We start from the raw sequence: 17,594 nt of genomic DNA, 5'->3' as shown, positions 1-17,594 counted from the left end.
GGACCGCGGTGAAAACTTCGCTGTCGAAGTGATTGGCCTTCCACCCGCGTACCTGACAGGGATTACCCACCCAGCCATGGAATCGTAGTCTGGACAAATGAGAAAAGCACAATTGCACCACTAGGTGAATTAAACAGGTTTTTATTTTGGGAATGTGTCGAGTTGAGACGAAAACGTAATATGATTAATATCGAGGATAACACTTTCCGAATGTAGAGAGAAATTTATGAAAAATGACGATTTCCATTCGACTCTAGCAGGTCCTGATCGATTTTGATGAGAATTTGATTTTTGTTGTATGACCAATTATATGTATAGGTCAAATGTTCAAAAACAGTAATTTAAGGTCAAGATAACATCATTTTGAAACCGCCAATTTCGGAGGTTTAGTATCTTCGATACAAACGTTAAACAGCGCATCATTTGATATAATAATTTTGCCGGTATATCGTCCAAGAAGTATTTATGGTGAATTTTCTCAGGTTAATATTCATGACTACAATAAAGTCTCAACAAATTCGCTAAAAACACGAACTCTGTTACTATTTTCTGAAAAATTAATTCTGCATAATTTTAAAACTTCAAAAATTACGGTTTCGGAATTATGCCGTAAAATTGGTATTGTAAAAAAACGTATGGGCGATACTTCAATGCTGATAGGTGGGACCGAAAAAGTAAACAATCGTCAAAGGGGCGATACTATCATTATTTCAATTTCAATAGCAAACACAAATTTTAATTTAATAATTTCAAATACTTCATGAAGTTTTGGGTTTCGATCACTGAATCATGCGATCTAGGATGTAAAAAACACAATAGTTCTTAAATAGGAAATAAAACCAAGTCTGGAAATATTCACTGTTGATTTTCTTTGAATGGTGTCACTGCTAGTATCGTTTTTTTTTCCAGAAAAAGCGTTGATTTTTAGGTCTCAGTCGCGTTGGAAATTTGAGTAAAGTATAAACTTCATTTCGATTCAAAAAAATCGATTTTTTGGCTCAGTACAATATACTATATATGACCCCTTTAGGAAAATTCAGTTTTCCCACCACAATGCATTGATTGAGCAATTTAGATATTTTATTAACAGAGCATTAGCAATAATTCGTTTGTATGTCTATTTTATGGGCCATTTTTTCGCTTTCCCATTGATTTGGTTTGAGATTTCTAGCACTGATGTTGTCCTATGCTGACTTGAGCGATTCTCTGAGTCCTGCCACAATCCTATGTAGCATGCGTTATCACAAACATCGCGAAGCATCAAGTTCTAAATGTTCTCAAACGATATAATATCCGAAGAGAGTGATAAGAGTCATAAGAAATGTCTCATCACACTGTTAGGTGGATTAAAGGCGTTTTTACCACTAAAGCATCTGATAACATGCTTCTGTCGGTATTCCTGAAGCACGGGCGGACTCAACTAGGTTTGTGCTTACGTAAAGGCGCAAAAGGATAGTTGGAAATTTTGGTGGATATGCGGAGATTTAGTTATGTTAGAGCAGTGACTAGTGAATTTCATTGCGGTTATGGCTCTGTTATTATCCTCCCATACTTTTCGTCGATCTAGTTGTATTTGAATTGAGCTTGATCAGGGTACAAGAGTTTTCATTAGGACGGATTGCCCAAGTAACAATTGAAGTTTTATAGCACGCTACAAGTGCAATCTAAGTTGTATGAATGGCTATAAAACTATCCTAAAACCTTAATTTTAGCATTTTTTTTCTTTGTGCCTAAATTCAATGGAATTGATATTTTTTTGATTGGGGGATCTATCTATACCAAAATATAATGCTGGCCTTAGTTTTTTAACCCATTATTGCTTAAGTTATTTTTCATGCCCATCACAAATTGAGTTTTCCGATCGGAAAAAATGATGTGGTCGTTCCAGTAAAATTATTTTTTTACACAAAGTGTATGAAAAAACACAAAACATAAAAAAACCCATAAGCCCTCTCGGCCTCCTCGATGTGCCACTATCGAGGCGTAATGCAATAACTAGCTTAAAGCATTTTTTCTGTCGGAGGTTCATTAGCACGCAATATGCTTGATGAGGTTTGCAATAACGTCAAACCCCTCAACTTAAAGGCAAATGAGGCAAACTAATTAAATCAATAAAAACCTGTTTTAATCCACCTAGTGGTGCAATTGTGCCTTTCTCATTTGTTCATACTACGATTCCATGGCTGGTTATGTTCAATACAACGGTGGAAATGAATATTACATATTCAGTACGATTTGCACATACATACAATGGGTCGACAGCCACGATCTTAAGATACTATGTGTCGACACTGAAACATCGTTTGAAACCAGCGGCGGATCAAGGAAGAGGATCCGGGGGGTCCGGACTCTGTCGAAAATTTTCAACTTGTTAAGAAATTTTAAACTGGTTCAATTTTAAAGTAGTAACCCCTCATTGCATACTCCTACCTACGCCTAAATAAGTCAAAAAAATCGCCGGGATTAGGTTGACGATTTTTAGAGTGATTGCATAACCTATCTATATGAGAAAGGCAAAAAGGTGCCGAAGTCCAAAAAAGTCAATTTTTGCTAAAAAAAATTTTTCGAGATTACATCAAATCTCGACGTTTCATGCATTTTAAAGACATTTGGCATCAAAAATACAAATAACCCGAGATTTCAAAAATTGAAAACCTTAAATCAACAGTTTCAAATTTGAGAAACTCGATCCGAATCCGAAATTTAAAATATGAGGCTACCCAAACTGCCAAAGATTTTTAATATTTAGCGCCACATCTCAACTCTCGACAAACATATGTAGTGTGGTCTGTTGGCGCCCTTGGCGGAGTCTCAGTTCCGCACCTCTTTGTCGTTTACTTTGGCACCTTTTCAGTTCGACTTTCATTGATAATTTGTGTACACGTCTCACTTACTCTGACTTATTTTATGGGTTATGCTCAATAAGTTTATAAAGAAAATCAAGACTATAGGGCTCTTCTCACCCCGGCGTCCTTGGCTAATGCCAGCCCGGTCAATTGCATGCTACGGGCCTGTACAGATGAAATGATTTTGTGGAAAGTTGCGGCATTCGAAGATAAGCTCAGAATTGTAATATTATAATAAAATTTATAATTTTATAAAAGAATACCGCATCTACATATCCGCCCACAAAGTTGAGATCGATGGTGTGGTCATCGATTCGATTTCGATTGGCGTAGATCTACTGAATCACGGGGTTCACTGTTGCAAAGACCCCTTGTTCCCCTTGAGCGAAGATTTTGAATGGCGTGGGCGCAAATAATTGTTAGGTTGGTAAAACACGCTAAAACACGTGCTCATTGTGGTGAGAGTCTACACGAGGTACAGAGAGCGATAAAGTTTGCAATAACTTTCGCCATTTTTTTCAATTTGCAGTTATCGTGTCGTGCAAAATCAAATCAAATCAAAAATCAGCCATGAGCTGTTGTCAACTCTTATGCCAAGGTTTTCACGACGCCACCCGCTTTACGGTTTGGTAAGGTCAAACTGGTGTCGGTTAGTGTCAATCAAGCTTGTTTAACGTGTTGTCATATTATTAGCATTTCAGGTACGATTCGGCAGACAATCTCTGATAATCTGATATTATTATATTCGAGCCAATGGAGCTACATCAATACCTCCAATGTAACTCTCACAACGACACCAAAGCTCCACAAATGCGTCAGTGAATGGACAGGGCACATATATTTGCAGTGTTACAGAATTAAGAAGCTAAGAGCAACGCGATGGGCCGGCAGTTGAGATGACCGCCGTGTGGTGCTATGATATAATATTCCTTCTGTGAACTGTTGTGGTTGTGTGGCTATTGTAGTCCGCAGATAACCTTACCGGCACTCGGTCCTAGTGAGGCGGGGTTTTGATCGGTGTTTTTTCCGAACTTTCCTCCTGTAAATTTGGTGTCGATAGTTCATCTTCAACTACTTTATTGGAGCTGTTTACATTCCTACAGAAAAATGACTTGATTACTCTATTACGCAGCTCCATCTAGACTCTATAGAGCGCGCTTCTTCTCAGACAGATGCAAACGATTTGATGATAGTTCTTGGTGATTTTAACCAATTAACCTAGTCAGACGGAGGATAGCGAGAATCGGAGACATTTTTTGGAAGTATCAAACGGGAACAATCGGATCGAAATGCTGAATTAAGTGAAAGCGAGTATATGAAAAAATGTTCCCAGAGGTAGGATTCGAACCTGCAACCCTCGGGACTCCAGCTCCGTGCACATACCCTTATGCTATCCCTGGGATATGATGACGTCCTAGAAATAACGCACGATTATCGCATTGGCGACAGTGATCGGTACCCTGCCTCTAAATTTTCATTTACTCCCACTTTTGAGCATTTTTCAGTTTAGTTTATATAGGAATTAGCTGTGTGGCCGCACTCTTCAACCCGTAACTCGGCAACCAGAGGTCCAATCAATAAAAAATTCAATAGCAGCCGATGTGAACGTAGAACCCTTCATTTGAGACTAAATTTGTGCAAATCGGTCCAGCCATCTCTGAAAAACAGAGGTGACATTTTTTCCCACATGCACACATACACATACACACAGACATTTTCCGATCTCGATGAGCTGTGTCGAATGGTATATGACTCCCGGCCCTCCGGGAATGTAATTGTTGCATCAACCTAAACAAATGCAGAGAAACCAGGCAGTGCAGGAGGAAATACATTAACTGGGTCCAAAATATATGGGGATCCAAATTATGTTGGTTACCCTATTTACCCTTTACCCACTTTAAACGTAACACATCTCAAGCCGGCCTCCCGTACAGCAGCAAATTCCTCTAGTAAATTCATTTCAATAATTATTCAAGTTAACCCCTTCGTGCTCATGTTGTTTATAAACAACAACGTTTTCAAACATCTATAACTTTCGATTTACGTATGATTTGTTTACAAAAATAAGTAAGACTAATAACTGTGACCATTACCTTTCATTTGAGCAAAAACAGTTGTAAGTATTAGTTGCAGAACGGAAGTTATTGTAATTAGCATGATGGGTGTCCTGTTCAGCAGTGCTGCCAAAGATAGATTCAGTTAACGGCGAGAAATGATTTTTATATATTTTCATTTCCTTCAATTATTATTGAAAACTGATAAAACCTATCAATTTCGACTGCTTTTGGAGGCAATTGCATTATTTGAAAAATTCTAGGTAAATTGAATTGAGCATCGGAAGGTATGAATTGAGCAGCTTCTATCACTACAAGAATAGCCAATATCTTGACCAAAATGAGTTTTTCGTGTTTCTTGACCCCAACAGTGTTAAGGAAAAAAAGTTTTGTATACCTACTTCAGGCATTGCATTTATCGCTCATATGAGTAAATGCGCCCGGATAGTTTGCTACTGCGACAATAAAAACTCACATTTTCACACAAAAATTTATTGGCACTCACAAAACTTCTTCGGATAAATACAACGTGTTATTTCTCCGGATAAATAAAACAGCCGGAGAATGAGTGAATGAGTTTATCACGGTATCCTTTTTCCGCTGCTTTGCTGTCGTTATTCCAAAACACGAAAAAACAAGTCTATCATACTTCTTTGCCGCTTTTCTTTGTAATTAAATGTATTTTTTGAAGTTCTAATTGATTTGCATGAAATTAAAATTTTATCACCTTCTCCGGTGAGAAGGAAAAAGTCAAATAAATTTTATCCGGAAAATCATTCTCACGCTATTTGTGGAGACGGAGAATTTTGCAACTCATCTTATCCCGGAAAAGTTGGACATCGGATAAGCTTCTTCTCGCGTGAGTGAAAGAGAATTACAATGCCTGACCTACCTATATTTAAAAATTTGGGCATGAAAGGGTTAAATTGCCACGCAGTATTCTCAGCTTTAAAAAAAGTTCTCTGAGAGTTCCCCTTAGTCTTAACAAAATCAAATTGATCCCCTTATACTTTGAATTATTTTCTCAATTATAAGACTCTGGAAAATATTCCCCTTAGATTTAACGAAGTTTAAATAAATCTCATGTTCTTGTTAAAAGATGTCGAACTGTAAAACATTCAATGAAATTTATCATTGAAAACAGGATACTCATATCATTGAAAACAGGATACTCATCATCATATCATCATGGTGTTTGGTTCATGGTTAAGAACCTCTCGAGGGATGATTGACTGTCTTATTTGGAGAAAAAAAAACGTTCTACACATACCATCAAATCTCAACCGTTACTAAGTTATTGAACTTTTTGCTTTAAAAACTTAGTTGTCGTAAAATAGCTCTAACTCAAAAAGTATATTTTGTATTTCAAATCTTTCAGATCCATTGAATAGGTGAGAAAATTTCCCATTGGATGATGTCCTAACATGTTTCAGTTAATTAGGTTAAGTAACCTTTTCATAGTAATTTATATAAAATTTAACAATTTTGATCGATTTTTCGTACATTTCGCGAAAATCTTAATAGTAAACATCACTATTTTAATAATTCAGATTGTTAGTCTTAAAGAGCTGCATAATTTGTTCTTTGACATGATACACTTATCTTTTCTTGTTTTCATGTGTTTGCGTTATTGAACTTTGATATTTTTATCTCATTTTCACTAATACTAGCTCTTATTGAAAAAGTATGGCACTTATTGTACCTTTTCTTATTTTTATTCGAAAGCCAGAAAAATTTTGCAGAGGAAGATGTATTAATACCTTTCAGTTAAGTGCATTTGTTATTCTTTTAGAAGTAAATTAGTTTAAAGTTCATGTTATTTTTAGCATTTTCGTTAGTTTACTTAAAAAGTAAATAATAAACAACACCCTTATTATCATCGAAACAATGTATCTCAGCAAGTTCTACAATTTTTTCTTTGACTCCATTTAATAATCTCTTTTAATTTTGAAGCAAAATCAGTTTTATCGCGTCGCTTAATATGCAAAAACAACGATTTCGATTTGATGAGGTCATGCTGTGTTAACTATTAAATTGCAGCGAAATGAAAAGCGATAGGGATACAGTGTCACACAACAAGTTATAGAGAATGTTAAGGGACACCAAATGAACAATAGTAACGATGAATTTAGTTAAATAATAATTAGAATAATTACGAAACTCTCCAAAAACGCTAATCTTGAGATATTTTACTAGTAAAAAGTCATTCAGTACACTTAACTAAAGGATATTTGTACATACATCGAATGAAAATTTTCTCAGCTTTCCAATGAAGCCTTGGAAATAACGATATAAAGCATATTTTTTTAGATTAGAGTCTTTTAAACACTTGCAAGTCCATTACAGGAAAAGATTAGTAATGAAATTACAAAGAAACGAGAAAAGATAGGAATATGAGGTTGAAGAACAAATTATCAATCGTCCTAAAACTCAACTTTTTGACATTAGATATTGCTATAATCATAATTCATTATTTTGAAAAAATTAACAAAAAGCTCATGAAAAACGCCAACTTTCAACCACTTTACAACTTAATGGTAATTAAAACTAATTAACTGAAAGATATGAGAATACCATTCAATAGAAAATTTTCTCATCTTTCCAATGGAACTGAAAGATTTAAAATACGAAGTATAGTTTTCGAGTTAGAGGTATTTTAAGATAAATAAGTTTTTTACACAAAAAGATCAATAACTCTGTAACGGTTGAGATTTGATAGTATGTGTAGAACGATTTTTCTCTCCAAATATTACAGTCAATCATCCCTCGAGAGGTTCTTAATCATGAACCAGACACCCTGTATATTACAATTATTTAAATACCGAAAAGAACATTTTTCGCGAAATTCTAGATGAACCGTTGCTCTAATTCGACAGTTAGTTGATTAGTTAGCAAACCCCATCCTGCTGTAGCCAAAAAATATCAGTTTACCGGACATCCACTCGTCGCGGATCAAATCATTTAAAAAAAGCGGAAACAATCCGCTCTACCCAGCAGTGTCCCGATGGATATCCCTATCCGCCTAAAGCACCCACCGATCGGGAATCGGAATAAACCCTGAGAATTCGAACAACGGTATGGAATGAATATTTGAGAAGCAATCAAACAAAATGTGGCCCGCGTAAATCTAGACCACTGATGAACTTTCCCACGTGGCCTCGAGCATCGGGTGATACCGAGGGAAATGCAACGTTTCAAACAATGATTGGCAGCGCGGGATTATGGGATGGACGGTGGAAGAGTATTGGGGCAGGCAAGTTTGGATGTTGGTGATCCAAACAGCTACTAAATACAAAACCCCGAGTGGGTTGAGTTGAGAATTGAGGAAGGGGGTGGGGCTTGCAACTTACCGCTTCATTTGAACAGAGTGATGGATTGCTGACGGGTACGTGACCAGCAAAGAGCGGTGGTGGAGGGAATCGTTCCGTGAGGCTAACAGCCGCCGAGGTGGGAGTTGGAACCATCATCCCGAGGGACGTCGCTGGCTGATGATGTTGCTGCTGGTATTGGTGTTGATGTTGCTGTTGTTGCTGCTGTTGGTGGCCAGTGTGCGAAATTGGAATGCCGGCCCGGGTATTTGTATAAACCAAATTCGTTGAGTGTACCGATGGATGGTGTGCCAAATCAATCTAAATTGTATTTCATTTTATTGTTGCGTGTGTACGCGTATTGTTGTTTTCAAGGGGTTTTATTTCGGTGTTTTTTTTGTTGGTGTCGAGAGCGAATTGGCAACCCGAAGGGTAACATGCAGTGTTATTTTGAACGCACCGCACCGCATCCAGATCGAGAGGAGGTTTATGTTATTTCCGCAACGGTCGAGGTAGTTTATTTTGAGTGTTATCCATAAAAGCGCCATTCGTTTTTGTCCGGAAGGTGGTCAGCAATGTGATGCATGGAAAGATAGATGAAAACGAGAATTTTATTAGAACTCTATATACGGCGCTCAATTATATCAATCGGGGTCCTGGGGCCGGCAGGGGATCAACAAGCGCACGCATTGTGTTGTAAAATTGAATTGGAACTAACTGTTACGAATAGTCCGAATTCTCACGGAGGTTTATGGAAACCCTTTGTCATTACTAATGGAAATTCTGTAAACCGTGGGAAATGTAAATAATAAATGCGCTTTGGATGTAAATCAGCGCTGAGGCACGACTATCATTTGAATATTTTAATTATGTTAAAATAATACTGAGTTTCAGGGTTTAATTCTTCAATGACAGTGGTTTACCATGGTAAGCTATTCTCGTGGAAGCCGTGGAACGAATGCTGGAAGCGTGTTATATCTTCAGCTAGTACAGAAGCTTCAACGCTCCGAAGATTTATTTTTATTTCATCATAATTTCATTTAATGACAACGTTACTAGCCTAGAATTCAAGTGTGCTTTAAAGCTGATCCTGGTTATTCCAGAAAAAGACTAATTGAATTACACGTTTTACAGGTTCGTTGATTGTAGAAATAGGATTATTGTTCATCAGTAAATGGCAACCAACTTGACCATCACGACTAATGTTACTAACATTCAAATTTCGTAAAACTAATAATAATAACAGAAAACGATGATAGGAAAGATAATAAAATAATCCACAGAAGTTAACGGATCCGCTGAAAATTCTGGAAAATCGTAGACGCGAAGTTGGGCACGACACATGTAAGTCGGAAACTGAAGCGACCCGGTTGAAGAGTCATTGTAGACCAGTGATCGCTCCATGCACACTATAATTAGTTCATTGAAATTGTAATCGGAGCATAAAGTTATTACGTAATGTTCGAGATGCGACGAGCAGACTAACAGCTCAAAAATAGCTGGGCAATCCAGACTACCTCGCAAAGTATCAACATGCACTTACTATATTCCTTCGAACAAACAGGAGTTCTAAATTAATCAACTGACCCCGGCCTTCATGACTGGGGAGACGAACAAGATATCCCCTGTACCGTCTTTACGCATAGGAACACTGAGCCAGGGCCGGAACCCCGGGATTTTTGTGGCCCCGCACTTGGGATGAATATAAAATCATTCTATAGACTACATTTCCAAGAAAAGTCGCACTGAAATGTTTATAACTTTTTGGCGTGATCATTAGCAGATCAGAATCGCACATTGCACTGTATCCCATGTGATCAGCACTTACTTTTGGTGCACCACTTATACAAAGTTTGGAAGGCATTGAACCTTAGCGAACCAACCATAAAACCTTGTTTGGCAAGCGATCTGCAGATATAGCAAAACATTCATTTAGTCCTCACATATGAGTCTGTCAACGGGCAAACCCCACGGAAGCGTCCTAATATGACTTCCTGAGGTCTTACGAAGACTTGACACTTTTAAGAAGTTCATATTGATACACAAAAACTATTAATGCAACTTATTCCGACTAAAGGATGTAGTTAGAAATATTTTTAAAGACTAAACGTACAATTGATAAATTATTAAAGAAGAACAATTATTCAATTAAAAATTGAAACAAGGAAACACTTGTAGGTTTTAGAAATTATATTTGCAGCTTTTTAGCAAACGAAAAATCACTGTCAGAACATCATGTACCGGATCGCCGAATTGCCTCCACTGGGAACTCGTGGTATCAGATTTCCACATAGCTGTTAGCAAGTCAACCAAAAGAGAGAAACAACTAAATTTGGATATCAATCGTGTTTAAAAACATGTATATGAGAGGCATATAGGAGAGATCGAGGCTATCCAACACATCTCGGACTGGAACGAGGCCGAAGGGATTCGTTTAACGGAGATATGGCGCTAGAATACTAGGCGCGCGACCAGACAACATATTTAATGTCGCAATAACCGTCACCACAAGCGCAGAGATCACTCTCCACGACCCCAATACGTCGGAGATGCGCTTTCAATGTATAATGATTGGACATTACCCGATATATCACCCGAAGGACGACACGACCTTCATCCATCCCCTCTAATCAAGGTTTTTTAAGCCTTTGGGATTCCTAAACTTTTATTGCCCTAGGAAATTTGCCAATGTTTGGGAGTCCTCTGACAATACAGAAAAAATAATTGAAGCTACGCGATCTATCACAAATATCATCTTCTAAAGCCCAAGTGTCCGCCTTCGCATTACCATTCTAAACTTAATGTCCCCTTCCTCATTACCTGGAATGGAGTAATGCGAAAGAACTCGAACTAATATTTGTATCTGGTAATCTGGTACAATTTTTCAGATAAAGCACTCAGGAACTCCCATGTTTCCCCAGGAAAAAGATGGGTGGGTAATGTCGGAGACATAACCGGAGTGAAGTAGAATACACTTTAGGATGTTAATGCGAATGCTACAATTTTGACTATATTCTGATAGGTAATATTAAAACCAGCCATTTCGTTATTTCTAATGGAAATACCGAAATATCGGTACACGTACATCGAAACCTAAAATATACCAACATATTTATCCTCATATGGTAACCCTGCAAAGAGCATTAAATGAGAGTGAATCAATTAATTTGGCAACAGTAGAGAATCGTATATACTTGTACCTTTATTTCGCTATTTCCATTTGAAATACCCAAAATAACTTATTTTAATAAAACCTTTCAGAAATTAGTAAAAATTGCAGCATTCGTATTAACAACTTAAAACGTATGCTACTTCATTTCGGTAATGTCGTTGACATTACCTACCCATCTTTCTAATCTAAAACAGATCAATTGTTTTGAAAACCTAATAATTGCATAACCTAACACGATTTAAAGCTACACTTTTGTGAAATCTCAACAGAAAACAAAATTACGTTAGTTCAACGAGCTTTCTGTCCCGTTGTTGTTGTGAATCATTGAAATTTTGAACATTATTCTAAGCGTTATGATTGCGAATACAGGGGGAAATGTTGGTTGAATTATATTTATTAATTTCTCCCAATTAATGTTCTATAGCTAAACTATGATCATATTTCCTTAGGAGGCGTGTTTACCCCATGTTTTCATAAATAATAATATGCTCGAACCTTATCCAAGCAGGTATCTTAGAGTGGAGTTTTCACAATAATGGAGCTTTTCATTTATGTATCCGCGATATTCGCAAACAAAATAAGTAAAAAGCACATTGCGTCATTTAGCCGCACACAAAATAAGCCGGGCTTAATGTGGATACAATGAATCTGTTTTCCGGACCGTTATTTAACTGAGTTTATAACATGATGATACGTAAAACTTTTTCTCAGTTTACTCCGAGGACCAAGTATTTTAAATTTCCCCTGGTAGTGCAAAAATTCTCATTAAACTTGTAAATAAACTTTCCGAAGTAACTCGTATCAAATCATGAACAGAAAATCATATCAGTATCCAATGAGCCAACACCATCTCCTTTACACAACGAAAAAACCAGTACGCATTACGGCTTGCCGGAGGAAACAAACACACAGATAAATTCACCACGGTGCACACTGGAACGCGCGGTGAATTTATCTGTACAAGCACCTGACGCCACATATAATTTAAAGAACAAGAAGCGGTTCTCGCACCAAACCACCCCATCGCCAATCCATTTATTCAGCTTTGAAAAAAATAAGTGTTGTGTGCAAGACACGACCACGATGACATTAAAAATGCAGCCAGTTTTATGAGCAAGCAATATTATCCGTGGCCAAATAAAAACCCGTTAATTCCATCGACTGTTTCAGAACTACACACAGGTATGCTATTCTTCACTAGAGATAATTGTTGATTTTTTAAATTAAAGTCGATATCCTATAGTGTGATAAATTCAAGTTTTAAAAATTTTTGTTTCAAATCCATGAAATGGGAACATAAGTTAATGATGCTCACAAACAAAACCTTACATCTATCTTTAAATACCTGTTATCAAATCAAATGTTTGCAAGCACGATAGAAAAATAACTGGTCATAAATCAAATTATTCGTAAACGAAGAAAGTTTAATATATGTATCTTTATATATTTGGTGGTTTAATTAACATTAACTCTGAAATGTTTTATATTTGGGGCCCTAAAAAGAACGATTTTAAAGGAATCATTCGAATTAACTGTTTTGTATGTGGGGTCTTGAAAAGGACGATTGACGCTTGCTATGGAATGAAAAATACCAAACTAGCTAAGGGCTTTTGGTTTAACAAAAATAACATACAGAATGGAACAATTGGTCAGCTGCAAAAAAAAGTTTGCCATCTCTTCCAGCCGCACGTTACTTACACCAGATAAATATTTGGAAATGAAAATAAACAACCTTTCTCTTCAGCATCTAATATGAAATACTGATAACTTGAAACGTGACATCGGCTTTTATCACTTTCGCACTGATGATGAAAGGACTGCCTTCATGCTGAATAACGAAAAATATTTGCGGATTCTTTTTAGTACGGCTTTCGCTAGCTGGCAGTGTTGCCACATCCTCCAACTTTCTGAAACATTGCAGAATTTTGGATTATGTTTCCGAAAGATTATTTTTAATAAATCACAGGTTTTCGCTAATTTCAACCTAGAAATGTACTTTAAGTAGCTGCACATTTTTGTATTGTTTCGGAAGGATAAATTTAAACAAATAACAGATTGCAACAAATTTCAGATTGTCAATATACGCGCAAGCAACAAATAACGAATATAAACTGCGCAATTGGATTATCGTTATCAATGATTGGAAATATTCCAATTTGTTCTTTATTGTTTGTTATTGTTATAGCCCTTAAAAGGGCTTTTAATTTATGAAACAATTAGTCAGCTTAAACTGAGGTTTACCAACTCTTCCAGCCGCGCGCTATTTACATCGGATCACCCCCAGCGGTAGCAGTGATCAAATGCAGCACTCATTGCAGCGCATTGTCAACATGCATCATTACTACTGCTATTCTTTACGGTCCGACGTTTGACGGGAGAATAAAGTCGCTCGAGAAATGATATTCTTTAAATAGTCGATGATGATGTCATTCCTAGAAGCGTAGTGTGCTGTGCTGGGTGCTCAAATGTGTCGTACGAGACGCTATAAGCACGATGTTACTTGTCTGGCAAAAGAGCAACAACTGATTCAAACAGGCACGCGGCACATTTATTTATAACTTTTCGTGTTCGTTTGAATTACTAACCTGCTCCCTATTGAGGGGATAAATTGACTGATGTATGGAAGTTTTCACGTTTTTCAGATCTGTTCATTTTTGCTTGTTTTTCAATAGTGTGATATTGAAATACAAAAATTGTCACGTCATTTCATGATAAGAATCATAAGCACCTGGCGGCAATCATGGTATCTATTACCTACCATCGAAGAATGTGCTGACATGAAACGTAGCAACTGCTACGCTTACAACGTCAGAACACAAACTAACGAATTTTTCTTGTGTTCTCTTTTTATACCCGTCACAGTTCTTTCGATGAAAAAGAGGCAGTCCCAGCAACGCTTGCTTTTTGAGCGAATTGTACCAACCAATCATGGATCAGATAATTACTACTTTCATAAAATCCATTATTTCCGCTATTTTTAGTAATTGTACATACTACCGAATTGGATACAAAATTGTTGTACATATTTCCAATCAGATAGCGTAATAATCTTATTTTTTCATTCAGTACAAAGGCAGATATTCACGTTTAAAAAATCGGGTAAAATTCTGGCAGAAAATTTTGAAACGAGACCCCTATATTGAAACGTTAGAAGTATTCTACTTCAAAACAAGGAGTGCTTTCCATTCTCCACCTACCGGAGAGCCTCCTTAGAACTGTAACTGTAGGTAAATATAAAACCATAAGTTTTGTGGAGGGAATGTTTGCAGCACAGCCTGTTTTAATAATTAGCGTAGAAGCTATTGATAGCTCCCATCATCTGACGAGCGTTGCGGTGATATGCGCTCTACAATGCCTAGCACGAGAATCCTTGCTGTCAAATAAATTTGTGTGTTTAAAGAACAATCATTGCGGTTATATACAGTATTATCATTTCATCGCGAAACGTCTAACGTTTGAATGTGGGTCTGTTGTCGTCGAAAAGGATTTTTGGTTCCGCGTATTCCGATCCAAGATCGAAACGAGTACACAACTTAAGGCCTAGCCACAAGACGAAACATTGTTTCTCTCGTTAACCCGTCGACGAACCGGTGCCAATAATCGCGTTTTTCAACTTTCGCCAAGTTTTTCATTTACGTTTTTAACGTCGAGTATATTCGGAAAATATTGGGCGATCTGGTGGTTAAAAAGCCCCTTTTTCGCGCACAATTCTGAGTAATCTCTGCCCACCATGGAGTCCACGGTTATTAACACCGGGAACTCGTTTCGTTCGACCTTTAATCGCAGTGTCGATAATCAAGCCAACCAAAATCTTGTACGCTTCACTGGACGAATTTATTGTTTCAATTCAATTGTTTCGGATGTAGTAGACGTGTAGATCTTTGAATTAATGAGCACACTAATTGTAGCGAAGTGGAGCACAACGATAAATCTTACGCGCCGTTGGAGTAGGAATTCGTGTCATTTCTACCGTATTGAAAATGGCCATATTAAAATTGTTGCAAATATCGTGCAATAAGACAGGTCAGTGATCATCGATAAGACAACCTCACGGCATGTTGAAGTCTTCTAGAACCAACTGAGGTGTGATGTATATGGAAACAATGCCAATAAATGTTTGCCTTTAATTCGCTATAGGGTTTTTGTCTTGGCCCTGAAAAATAATGATAAAATTGTGAAAGATCTACGTCGGAAGTTAACCAGGTTTTACATAATGCAAATTCATTGTGCAAAACCTGGGAAAAAAATAGAAAGATTTGAGACTTCCATGTGAGAATTCCTGCTAGTTTCTAAGCGCCCTTCAAGGGACACTCTCAGGCCTTTATGAGGAATCTTAAGAGATAAAATGATTTTCCTCTTTACAAAATTTATGTGCACATAAGCAAATGTTTTCGCAACGGGATGATCAGACTCTCGCTCTTTAGTAAACAAGAAAGCGTAAAAATTAGTAGTGGCGTAGCCCTCTTTGGCACTTCTTCTCGGAGCGTTCTTTAAAAGAATGCTTCAATTTTTCCCCACGTATTTTTATATGCCGGATATGTCGAGTGATCATGCAAAGTCTCTCCACAGTAGGAAGACTTTTCCTACAATAGGTAGCTGTAGGCCCAATTGTTTGAAACGACGGTAAGGCATGTCCCCGCGTACAAAAATGCGAACATTGAGCCCCGTTCAAAAGCACAGTTTAGAAGAGCAGTTCCGGTGAAAGGCTCGAAATGAAGCTGATTGAAAATAAATTGTTTTCTTACACTCCTCGAGTTTTGCTTAACGCAATTGCTTGCATACTAGAATTTTCACTGACTGAAGCAAAGGGTTCTAGAAGGAGCTAACCCCATTTTCGTAATTAAGTTCTCTCTCAGAGATTACAGCATCAATCTCTACTACCCGGGCGGGTACGTAAACAAAATACTTCTTCGTACACGGTCGAGGGTTGTTTAGTTAAATCACGCGATATATCGATGGTTCAAATGGCTTAACTTTGGTCCGATAGTAGATCATCCAGGGGCCGGTTGTATTAGATGGACATAATTTGAATCGAAAAGGAAACTTCTCGGCATTTTTTGTCATCGGAGAAATTTTCAAATCGAGTTCCATTAAGCCTGAAAGGATGTCGGTCGTCGGAGATACCTTCTCATTAGTCAACACTATCATGCGGGCTTCAGTGCCCGCGAAACGAAAGTTTTATCACAATGAACGGAAAATTAAAGCGACGAAATTTAAAAGAATGGAGTAATTAGTACCTAGCTGTACAGCATTTGTAATATCAGTAATCAACAAACACATTTCGCTGAGCCGTCAGATATAAAACTCGTTAACGAAGGGTGTTTTCAAATAGCCAACAGCTAATATCAGGTATTTTTTGATTTTTACATACACACGCCATGTCTGAACTTTTGTCAGTACAGCTAGACATTACTTCGAAACTTACTACCCACTCGCGAAAAAAAGTGTTCCGCCGGTCCTTCCAAGATGGAGCTAGTTACTGATGAGTAGAATCCGAAACGCTAAAAGAATGCTTCAATTTTTCCCCACGTAATTTATATGCCGGATATGTCGAGAGATCATGCGAAGTCTCTCCACAGTAGAAAGACTTTTCCTACAATAGGTAGCTGTAGGCCCAATTGTTTGAAACGACGGTAAGGTTTGAAACGACGGTAATAACAAACTAATTAATATTAATATTCACATTTATTTTCCATCGGTCTCTCTCCACACTCGGTTCCTATCGCCGATACCAGAGAAGCAATTGCACCATCTGAGCTTTAGATATCACATGGGTAGGCTTTACTTCTCTCACGTGGGGAGACACAACCGGAGATTTTTCAAATCAAAAGATTTCAATGAGTTGTACTGGGAATGAACCCAGACCCACTGAACATAAAAAAACTTTCAGGGTTGCCACTCCACCACCAGAGCTGCCTTCGAAACACCAATTCGCTTAGTAGGGAACTGTTATTACTTAAAATACATCATTTATGTCATATCTGTTGATACGAGGAGGTTTCACGCCCATTTGAGAAAGAGCGCGTATGTTTTCTCATCTCAAGAGGAGTTTCCCAGCTGAACACACGGAAAAAAAATGGTTCCCTATATCGTGAATAAAGTGCAATGAATTCTGGAATAACCTCGTTTTTACGTTACGAAAACAGGACCATGAACAAAAATCCTGGCTTTTATAATTATGTTCAATTTCCCTTGAGTAACACCCGCATAATGC

The 17,594-nt window shown here is 37.5% G+C and overlaps 1 protein-coding gene across 1 annotated transcript in view; it reads right to left on the bottom strand.

Annotated features, from left to right (window-relative positions):
• LOC131680858 (nephrin-like) overlaps nucleotides 1-17,594 on the bottom strand; it is a 386,752-nt gene that overhangs the window by 19,956 nt on the left and 349,202 nt on the right. The window contains exon 18 of the mRNA XM_058961572.1: nucleotides 8,251-8,529. Within this exon, the coding sequence (XP_058817555.1) occupies nucleotides 8,251-8,529 (279 nt within the window). The remainder of the gene's footprint in view (nucleotides 1-8,250; nucleotides 8,530-17,594) is intronic.

This window comes from Topomyia yanbarensis, chromosome 2, assembly GCF_030247195.1.
Source record: "Topomyia yanbarensis strain Yona2022 chromosome 2, ASM3024719v1, whole genome shotgun sequence".
Lineage (NCBI taxonomy): Eukaryota > Metazoa > Arthropoda > Insecta > Diptera > Culicidae > Topomyia > Topomyia yanbarensis.
Note: the sequence above shows the minus strand (reverse complement) of the source record. Positions and strands in the feature narration are given on the sequence as shown.